Source organism: Brachyhypopomus gauderio, chromosome 10, assembly GCF_052324685.1.
Source record: "Brachyhypopomus gauderio isolate BG-103 chromosome 10, BGAUD_0.2, whole genome shotgun sequence".
NCBI lineage: Eukaryota > Metazoa > Chordata > Actinopteri > Gymnotiformes > Hypopomidae > Brachyhypopomus > Brachyhypopomus gauderio.
In genome coordinates, this window is record NC_135220.1 from 22,927,854 (window position 1) to 22,939,385 (window position 11,532).

The window sequence follows — 11,532 nt, forward strand, 5'->3', positions numbered from 1 at the left end:
CCCATTCAACACCTCCACACAAACATTCATACTGGGCCCCATTCAACACCTCCACACAAACATTCATACTGGGCCCCATTCAACACCTCCATGCTTACATTCAGCCTGGGCCCCATTCAACACCTCCACACAAACATTCATACTGGGCCCCATTCAACACCTCCACACTTACATTCACACTGGGCCCCATTCAACACCTCCACACTTACATTCACACTGGGCCCCATTCAACACCTCCACACAAACATTCACACTGGGCCCCATTCAACACCTCCACACTTACATTCACACTGGGCCCCATTCAACACCTCCACACAAACATTCACACTGGGCCCCATTCAACACCTCCATGCTTACATTCACACTGGGCCCCATTCAACACCTCCACACAAACATTCATACTGGGCCCCATTCAACACCTCCACACTTACATTCACACTGGGCCCCATTCAACACCTCCACACAAACATTCACACTGGGCCCCATTCAACACCTCCACACAAACATTCACACTGGGCCCCATTCAACACCTTCACGCTTACATTCACACTGGGCCCCATTCAACACCCCCACACTTACATTCACACTGGGCCCCATTCAACACCTCCACGCTTACATTCACACTGGGCCCCATTCAACACCTCCACACTTACATTCACACTGGGCCCCATTCAACACCTCCACATTTACATTCACACTGGGCCCCATTCAACACCTCCACACTTACATTCACACTGGGCCCCATTCAACACCTCCACACTTACATTCACACTGGGCCCCATTCAACACCTCCACACTTACATTCACACTGGGCCCCATTCAACACCTCCACACTTACATTCATACTGGGCCCCATTCAACACCTCCACACTTACATTCACACTGGGCCCCATTCAACACCTCCACACAAACATTCATACTGGGCCCCATTCAACACCTTCACGCTTACATTCAGCCTGGGCCCCATTCAACACCTCCACGCTTACATTTATACTGGGCCCCATTCAACACCTCCACACTTACATTCACACTGGGCCCCATTCAACACCTCCACACAAACATTCACACTGGGCCCCATTCAACACCTCCACACAAACATTCACACTGGGCCCCATTCAACACCTCCACACTTACATTCACACTGGGCCCCATTCAACACCTCCACACTTACATTCACACTGGGCCCCATTCAACACCTCCACACAAACATTCATACTGGGCCCCATTCAACACCTCCACACTTACATTCACACTGGGCCCCATTCAACACCTCCACACAAACATTCACACTGGGCCCCATTCAACACCTCCACACAAACATTCATACTGGGCCCCATTCAACACCTCCACACTTACATTCACACTGGGCCCCATTCAACACCTCCACGCTTACATTCATACTGGGCCCCATTCAACACCTCCACACAAACATTCATACTGGGCCCCATTCAACACCTCCACACTTACATTCACACTGGGCCCCATTCAACACCTCCACACTTACATTCACACTGGGCCCCATTCAACACGTCCACACAAACATTCATACTGGGCCCCATTCAACACCGCCACACTTACATTCACACTGGGCCCCATTCAACACCTCCACACAAACATTCATACTGGGCCCCATTCAACACCTCCACACTTACATTCACACTGGGCCCCATTCAACATCTCCACACTTACATTCATACTGGGCCCCATTCAACACCTCCACACAAACATTCACACTGGGCCCCATTCAACACCTCCACACTTACATTCACACTGGGCCCCATTCAACACCTCCACACTTACATTCACACTGGGCCCCATTCAACACCTCCACACTTACATTCACCCTGGGCCCCATTTAACACCTCTACACTCTCATTCCTACTTGCTCACAGGCTCAGACACACACACACACACACACATATATATATATATATATATATATATATATATATATATATATATATATATATATATATATATATATACAGTATATATATACTCATGTGCATACTTCAGAAGTATCTGTATGCAAGTATCTGTTTGCAATAAGCAATAAGAAGTATGCAGTAAGAAAAGTATCTGTTACCACATTCTGTGCAGACAAGAGTTACATGGTTTCTAGAGTAACAGAGTCCTCTGTGCATGTGTTCAGAGGAAATGCCAAACCCATAAGCCTGCTAGTCTTAGGGACCCTGCTGACAAGGTGTGCCAACCACCGAGAGTCACCCAAGCCGGCCCTCACTTACACTCTACAGCAAATGCGCTTGTGAGCCATTCTGACTCATCTATTATTCAGCTGTCAGAGTTTCCGTCTCATGGCTAGACAACAGAGAAAAACAAATGTTAGGTGCTACGGTCGGTGGTGCGGCAGACGCGATGGAAGACGGCCACGTAGCTCACCTGGGGTGAGTGGGGTGTAGGGGCAGGTCTTGGGGTGAGTGGGGTGTAGGGGCAGGTCTTGGGGTGAGTGAGGTGTAGGGGCAGGTCTTGGGGTGAGTGAGGTGTAGGGGCAGGTCTTGGGGTGAGTGAGGTGTAGGGGCAGGTCTTGGGGTGAGTGGGGTGTAGGGGCAGGTCTTGGGGTGAGTGGGGTGTAGGGGCAGGTCTTGGGGTGAGTGGGGTGTAGGGGCAGGTCTTGGGGTGAGTGGGGTGTAGGGGCAGGTCTTGGGGTGAGTGGGGTGTAGGGGCAGGTCTTGGGGTGAGTGGGGTGTAGGGGCAGGTCTTGGGGTGAGTGAGGTGTAGGGGCAGGTCTTGGGGTGAGTGAGGTGTAGGGGCAGGTCTTGGGGTGAGTGGGGTGTAGGGGCAGGTCTTGGGGTGAGTGAGGTGTAGGGGCAGGTCTTGGGGTGAGTGGGGTGTAGGGGCAGGTCTTGGGGTGAGTGGGGTGTAGGGGCAGGTCTTGGGGTGAGTGAGGTGTAGGGGCAGGTCTTGGGGTGAGTGGGGTGTAGGGGCAGGTCTTGGGGTGAGTGGGGAAGGGAAGGAGGATGTGTAGATGTCCTGACATGAGTCAGGTGAGCTTCTGATTCACTGATAACCTCTTGGGAAGGAATGAAGTCATGTAATGGCACCTGATGGGTATCTCACTGACTAAATGACAAGAGAAAGTCTTGTTTTTAAAGACTCAAATGGATTTAAGCATGAAATGATAATACGACTGCATGTAATGGCTCATGTTCGGCTTTCCCTCCGGACCGCTCGTCCCCCAGTGAGGGACATGCATGCAGTGTGATGTCCCCTCAGACTGCTGAGGAGAGTCCCATACAGCAGGACGTGCAGGGCCAGGTCAGAGGGCTCACACACAGCTGTAGAGTGACATTATTTCAGGAACATGTTTAGCATGATTGTACTGTGCGTGACATTATAGATGTACACTGAAATAAAAAAGTTACAAAATCTTTTCATGACATATTTATACGCCTCTGATCCGCCCACTCTGATCTGTCCTCTTATACTGCGATCATTCTACAGAGTTGCAGTATGGCTACACAGGTAGTGATTCCTCTAGAACAATCTCAGGAACAGCCTGCATCCAGAGAACAGCTTCAGGAACAGCCTAAATCTGGAGAAGGAGAGCAACACAGTGAACCAGATGAAGAGTCTCTTCCACTAAACACAGTGCAGGGCTTTGAACCTGCACCTACAAATACTAAGAGTATGTATTATGTATGGATTATATATGCATGTATTCTAATTACTATACAATAATATATTAAAAAATGTATGCATTATATATGCATGCATACTTCTTCTAATTATTATACAAAAATATATTACAGAGTATGTATGCATTATATATGCATGTTTTCAAATTACTATAAAATAATATAGTACATCCACTATTGTTGTCACTGGACTTGTAAATTTATGGGAGCTGTTAAGATAATGAGTTTCCATTCGTTTGAACACCTGTCAACATTGTTAAGGACTTTGCACCCCTTCAAAACGTAAATCTTTATTATTACTATATCATGATTAATAGGAGGCGTGATGAATTATGCTGACATTAATCTTTAGGGGAGTCCTTGGAGCTCTGCTGGTACTGTGTTAAATGCCTTCCTGTTGAGGAGTTCACCACACCACAGGTACTACGGCCCGTCTGTGCATATGGGTTCCTGGGTTGGGTTTCACTGTCCCACTATGACTTTTATATCTTGTTTCAACCATTTCAGTAGGTTGTAAATTATGTATCTGAGGTAGCGGTACACAGCATTGTTAGTTTGAAATATGTCCCCTAGATGGTGCTGTCTTCTTAACATTTTGTTGCAGCCCCAGCTGGAGAAGGAACCTTGGACATCGGTCTGTGGTGATAATCGCTTGAATTACCAGCAGGACCCCAGGCCTCACTTTGGGGTGTCCAGCTCTTCTCACTCCACACCCCTCCCCCTGTGGGGCCCCGAGGGGCCCAGAGAGGCACTGAGGGAGTGCGGAGGGGTGGAAACAGACACGCAGTACTGCCCACACTGCCATCTGGAGCTTCCTCTTAATACACTACGTTGGCATGCGGTAAACACACGCACACGCGTGTGCACAGGTGTGCGCACACACACACACACACACACGTCTACACAAATGAACAATTAAGCGTAAAAAAAGAGAGCGAAGGTTGTGCATTAACAGCTGAAGGAGCCATTTCCTAAACACACTTCTATTCACTCGCACAAACCTTTTATCATTTAATTGGCTGTTCTGATAATCTTTCCCTATGTGGGTTTGATTTTTCTTTTATCCCTTTTCCTTCACAGGAAAAATGCTTCTTATTTGAAGGCATGAGAAAGGATGCGTAAAATGAAGTGTCAAGGGGATAGAGGTCAGGTTTATGATTCAGTCAGATCAGAAGTAAAGCCTGTGGGAGCAGCCATAACTAGTTCATTTATTTTTCATAAAGAGCTGTGAGCAGCTGTAGAGTACTACCTTCTAACCGCAAACCATTTAACACCTACACACTATATTATTAGATGAACTTGATAGGATTGATAGGCCGTGTTATTGACTGGTTTCATCATGATGCATCCCATAACTTTATGTGGCGAGGACTTTCACATTATATACAATTTCCCCCTTCTAATATGTTATAATACTGAAATACTGCATACACCAATAATGAAGAAACAAAACATATGAAGGTACTACAATTAATTTAATACATATTATTAGATTCATGTTCCTAGAACACTATACTGCTGCTCTTGCTAAGATACGCTAATGTAATGAAATAACACGTCATTCGTACCACATATTATATGAATAGAAGTTGAGAAGCAATTATGTAACACCTCTTATTCAGTACCAATAAATATCTTAACGTAACAAATTCTCTCTAAACATTATATTTTAAAGTCTTTACATGATGTCACAACGATGTCACTGTAACAGTTGATGTAACAATGTATATTATTACTATGATCCCAGCACCATTCCCTGTGGTCCATTTATTGCATGAGTTCACAGAGGATCAGAAAGCCAGAGTGACTTGTGTGGATTATTTTTTAAAATAAAATAATTTAACTCCAAAACCAACTTTGAGGCGTCAAGAGAAGTTTACCATTATCATAGGGAGAGCATATGCATAAAACCTACATGTAAAGTACACGTTTCCATCAGGGCTTCGGCATTCTCAAGCTTATGAAAACTACCAGGGACCGTGAAGCCCAGGTAAAGTCAGGTAAAGCCCTTCCATTTGGGCTGATAGGCAAGCTGATACTTATGAAGTAAATCTGAAGAGAAGTCAAAAAATGAAGAATGACAGAAGACAAGAACACAAGAAACAATAGACAAGCGATCCAACGCCAACAGGCAATTGTTGGGATGGGTCTGCCTCTGTGCTGTGTGTGAGACAGGTGTTCACCTGGCTACCTGACCCAGACCGCTGCCAGACCTTGTTGGTTTGTGATGGCTAATGACGTGATGGATTCGTTCATTTCGCTTCCAGGCATGCTCTGAATAGCAGGCTGCCCTCTGCCCTCTGCCCTCTGCCCTCTGCTACTCTCGTCTTGTGGGTTGCTACCTGGAGGTTCATCTGGGCCCTGGAGGCTGCAGGCCACCCTCAGGGTCCTCCTGGAGCAACTGAGTAAGGCCAGTTCTACCTGCAGCGGAAGTGATCCTATTCGGATCATTTGTGTCTGCAGGGGGCTCATCTGACCCACTATCATGACACAGAACTCCTGGAGGCGCTAATTGTGATCCAGGAGCATCGTCCCTGTCACAATTCAAGCCAGGGATACTCGCTCTGGATCTGCAGGACGTCTGCAAGAGGTGGTGTGTGGACTCTCGGCTCTCTCTCCCTGTGGTGTCACTAGTCCCATGGACAGGCGGTGTACAGAATGGCCAGGCTTCTGCTGGCTCAGAGCTACACGTCCACATCCACACGAAGCGCATCGTCAACATGGAACGGGTGGGCTGCATCCTTCAGCGTGTCCAGCGGCTTCTTTGAGCTACTGGACTGGAGTGTCAAACCAATTTTCAGTGACTTCTTGCCTAAGTACGGAAATCAGCTTCAGTTGGGCAGAGAAATTGGCTTCAATCCAGAATTGTGTGGTGTATCATGTGTACATTTGAAGTAGACATATACCATATTATATCACAGAAGATCACAAGCCTCAATATTTAATTAAAGCTAAAAGAACAAAGCAATAAAAATGCATGTATATCTGAATACAAAAACATACATTAATTCTCATTGAAAACACAATTATCAACAAAGACTGGACCGTATATAGTGAAGATGTCAAAAGTAACCCATACCTAGATGAGCTGAGTGAGTCTCTAGATGATGAGCTGAATGAGTCTGTGGATGATGAGCTGAATGAGTCTCTGGATGATGAGCTGAGTGAGTCTCAGGATGATGAGCTGAGTGAGTCTCAGGATGATGAACTGAGTGATTCTCTGGATGATGAGCTGAGTGAGTCTCAGGATGATGAGCTGAGTGAGTCTCAGGATGATGAGCTGAGTGAGTCTCTGGATGATGAGCTGAGTGAGTCTCTGGATGATGAGCTGAATGAGTCTCTGGATGATGAGCTGAATGAGTCTCTGGATGATGAGCTGAATGAGTCTGGATTATGAACTAAGTGAGTCTCAGGATGATGAGCTGATTGAGTCTCTGGATGATGAGCTGAGTGAGTCTCTGGATGATGAGCTGAGTGAGTCTCTGGATGATGAGCTGAGTGAGTCTCTGGATGATGAGCTGAGTGAGTCTCTGGATGATGAGCTGAGTGAGTCTCTGGATGATAAGCCGATTGAATCTCTGGATGATGAGCTGAGTGAGCTGGTGCTCATGTGCACAAGTCCTTCATATTATCCTTCACATTAGCTTTATGGACATCCTGCTGCAAGGCTGTCTGGAAAGGAAGTGTGTGCTCAAAAATATTAACATGACTTCAGCACAGCCGAAGAGGCAGATTCCTGTAACATCTCAACATATCCTGCAGGGTTGATAACTGCAAATGTAAAAATGTGTTTCTTTCAAGAATGATGTTGAACACCTTCCTATCACAGTTAATACATATTATAATTACATTCAATTAGCTTGATTGACAGCTGACGTCTGAAGTGCTCAACATACATACGAGACCTCACAAAAACATGTCGGAAGTGCTCAACATACATACGACACCTCACAGAAACACACCCGAAGTGATCAACATGTGCTGACGCCTCACAGAAACACGTCTGAAGTGCTCTGCCAGCATTTATCCTCTTCTGTGACTCCATGACAACCAGCAACAAAGGACCACATCCATCCAGGAGTCAGGAAGCATGTCAAAATAAATTGTAAATCCATCTTGCTCTAGTCAGTCACTCCTGTCATGCCCCACATTCCTCAGCGAGGGCTCTTGTAATTCAGACAACCGAAAACCATATGGAAGGCGCTTTTACCATTCATATTTACCATCGCACAGACACCTACTAGTCACTTGCACGGCCTTTACTGTACCCAATCACATTATTGGAAATATTATATATATATATATATATATATATATATATATATATATATATATATATATATATATATATTCCTGTAACAACCTCTCCCTTTGATATACATTAATAAATACATACAGGAACATGTACAAAGTATGTGCAGATCTTACAACAATTTCAGTAAAGGATCATTAATATTTAGGACGTTTCCACTGCAAAACAACCTTCCAAAACAAAACTGCACGTTTAATACGATTGGCCGCCGAAGATTGTTAATATTAAGTAGGTGGAATATTTTAATAAATTAAGCAAATGATATATATAGACCAATGACTGGGACCCTCGTACGACAAATGCAGTAATATTGGATGTCAGGGCTACGCCACAGCGGTCCGGCACTGATTGTGCTGGCGCTGTCTCACTGGGCGGCCGTACGTTTGTCGTCTTCTTTGGTAAAAGCACGCATGCTGATTTCGTTCGCTCGTTTGCGGTAAAAAAAAAAATACCAGAAAATGTCGTCCTTGTACAAGCCGTTCTGCGTGTCCGACGGACCGTGTAAAGACAGGATTTTTAGACAGGGATGCAGATCACAGCAGCATCCTGCAGTAATGACCTCGAGTGCGCCGCCGTGTTTTAGTGCCGGTGTGGGCAGAGCCGCAGCGGCCACGTCGGGTCACTCTCGTACGGGCAAAAGGCGTTTAGCGGCCGCGGCGATAGGTGGGAGGAAAGTAACTCACCCGGGAAAAGCCATTCTTGCAGGTAAAATGCTTTAAATGGTGCGCGTAATACAAGTAAGCGGTATTGTTTGGGTTGATATCTAGCCAGACGACTTTTGTTGTTGACCGCAACACTTGGCCGTACCGGGGCAAATGTCACTAGTCACGTTTAACGGCGGTGTCAAGGGCGCTGTATCTGTACCCGTCACGAACACCTCGGTACCGCCGTGCTTACGAGGTTTTATCAGCGGCTACCGACTTTAGCATGGGGGCTAACCGTGACATGTCCTGCAGTGGGTCGGCCAGCACACGTTACCCCTCCCGTTATGTCCCGGTATCATGGCGGGGAGAAGCGCATGGCCTGTCTTTTATTAAACATTTTCCTCACAGTGGTCACAAATGTGAAAAAAACACACGGCAATAAACACTTTGGCACTGAACAGAGGCGTAAAATGTCTGTGGATAGTGACAGAAGAAAAAAAAAGAGGCCCCCTAAAAAGAAAACAAAACCCCAAGCAACTCCATGATACTACATTCTGTAGATTGAAAAAAATTACTTTGGCCCATCTGCACTGCTGACTGTTACTGGTGATCTGTATACAGGTAGCATTGCTGGAGGCATCGAGATCTGCATCACCTTCCCCACAGAGTATGTAAAGACCCAACTTCAACTGGATGAGCGGGCCAACCCCCCTCGATACAGAGGGATAGGTAAGAACCAGCATTTCATCATTTATGGCCTGACTCAGGGGTTTGCTTGGACTGATGCCATGTTTACAGCAGGACATTACTAGGTCCTTGCAGTAATTGCTGATGCATTGCCCCTGAATTGTGTGTACAGGAGACTGTGTGAAGCTAACCGTTCAGGATCACGGTCTAAGAGGGCTATACAGAGGACTCAGCTCCCTCTTGTATGGCTCCATCCCCAAGTCCGCTGTGCGGTAAGATAATATGGTGCAAGTGGTTCTCTCGAACCGTTCACACGGGGATTCTTCTGAACCTCCTCTCCCGTTATTATTCAACACCAGGTTTGGGATGTTCGAGGTGCTGAGCAACCCAATGCGAGATGCCAACGGGCGGCTGGATAACACCCGGAGCTTGCTGTGTGGGCTGGGGGCGGGTGTGGCAGAGGCCGTGCTGGTGGTCTGTCCAATGGAAACACTTAAGGTTAGATCAACTCGCAGGTGTGGCTCACCTTAACTGGTATCAACACTTTCAGGATTCTCTACATTACCAGTTTGATGTTCTAGTTTGTTAATTAAATGTACTGTAGGGAAAAAAAAACTGAAATAAATGTATGCGAAACCTTTGATCTAAACATCTGCCTGTTTTTGCAGGTGAAGCTCATTCATGATCAATGCTCTCTTCAGCCGCGGTACAGAGGGTTCTTCCATGGTGTGCGAGAAATCATCCGTGATCAAGGTTTAAGCTGGACAAATGTGGCTTCTACACTGGCGCCTGTTTATAACAAAACATGGCGTTTGAAATCTGCGCTGTAACAAGTGTCCTGTTTGTCAGGGGTTCGCGGGACGTACCAGGGGCTCACTGCCACAGTGCTGAAACAGGGCTCCAATCAAGCAATACGCTTCTACGTCATGAACCTTCTACGCAACTGGTACAAAGGTCAGAGAACATAACTGCGTGTATTTGATTAACCAACTCGCGGGTTGTGATGTTTGTAGTTTTATCAAGTGCCTAAATTGTGATGCTGTTGTTGGCCACTCAGGTGATGACCCAACGCGTGATATGCACCCTCTGGTCACGGCCCTGTTTGGTGCGACTGCAGGGGCAGCTAGTGTGTTCGGAAACACGCCCCTGGATGTGGTTAAGACCAGGATGCAGGTATACCGCTCTGCATTTGCCAACTTTTATATTCAAACTGGGTTTTTTTATCCCGGGACATCAAACGAGTTGGTGATTTTTCCCTGTAGGGCCTGGAAGCCCACCGTTATAAGAACACTCTAGACTGTGCTTTCCAGATACTGCAGAGCGAGGGTCCTCAAGCGTATGAATCTTCTCTGCATTAACCATCTTAAATGTCTCAACATGCATGTTCAGTTCCCCCCCTAACATGGCCTTCCGTACGTCGCAGCTTCTACAAGGGGACGGTACCGCGGCTGGGCCGCGTGTGTCTGGACGTGGCCGTCGTGTTCGTCCTGTACGAGGAGGTCGTCAAGCTTCTGAACAACGCGTGGCCGACCGACTGACGGGGGTTGCGGGCTGCTCCTCCAGAGAGGGGGCGGGACTACGCAGACGCAGCTGGCCATGCGGCTCTAGTGAAGAGCCCGTCTTCCGCTGTTCCCCCGGGCTGCAGTGGACACGACGGCCATCTTGTGTCTGCACACTTCACAAAAAGCCAAGAAAGCATGAGGAGAAGGGGAAAGGCTCATGTGCTTTTTTTGATGCACAATTTAAGTTTCTGTCTAGCAAACAGCTGTGATGAGTATTATTGGTTGCACTTTTAATATAAAACCATGCAAGTGTCTTCTCAACCATGTTCTCGCTCTTACTAAAAACCAAAAGGGGGGGGGACACCCCGATTCGTCTCTTGCAGTTTACACACGTACGTAGATTCATCTAGTCGTTGCACCAACGTGTATGTAAAAGTGGAAAATGGCTTCAGTGCTGGAGCTGAACTCGTGACGTTACCGTGCGGTTCAGACGGGTAAACAATGCAACGGTTCATTCATTGCAACGTGGGGAAGTTGTTCTGTTTACAAATATCAGAAAATCAACAAACCAGTTACAAAATAAAGTGTGGAAATAAGCCAGTGGTTCCTTGTTGGATTTAGTGCTTGACGTAACATTCAAGCAGATCGGGAGGGATGTGTTCTACACCGCTGAGGTCCCCAGGACAGCCTGCGGGGTGGACCTCTCCTGTCCTCTCAGACCATGGAGAGAG

General features: G+C 46.7%; 1 protein-coding gene across 1 annotated transcript; it reads left to right on the forward strand.

The window, feature by feature from the left end:
- The first annotated feature begins 8,280 nt into the window (after positions 1-8,280).
- Positions 8,281-11,360, forward strand: slc25a1a (solute carrier family 25 member 1a). Its single transcript, XM_077020564.1, has 9 exons — positions 8,281-8,673; positions 9,234-9,341; positions 9,472-9,571; positions 9,659-9,797; positions 9,968-10,052; positions 10,149-10,253; positions 10,357-10,472; positions 10,562-10,635; positions 10,723-11,360. The coding sequence occupies exons 1-9, from the start codon at positions 8,427-8,429 to the stop codon at positions 10,835-10,837; spliced, it is 1,089 nt and encodes a 362-aa protein (XP_076876679.1). The 5' UTR covers positions 8,281-8,426; the 3' UTR covers positions 10,838-11,360.
- Positions 11,361-11,532: the final 172 nt, after the last annotated feature.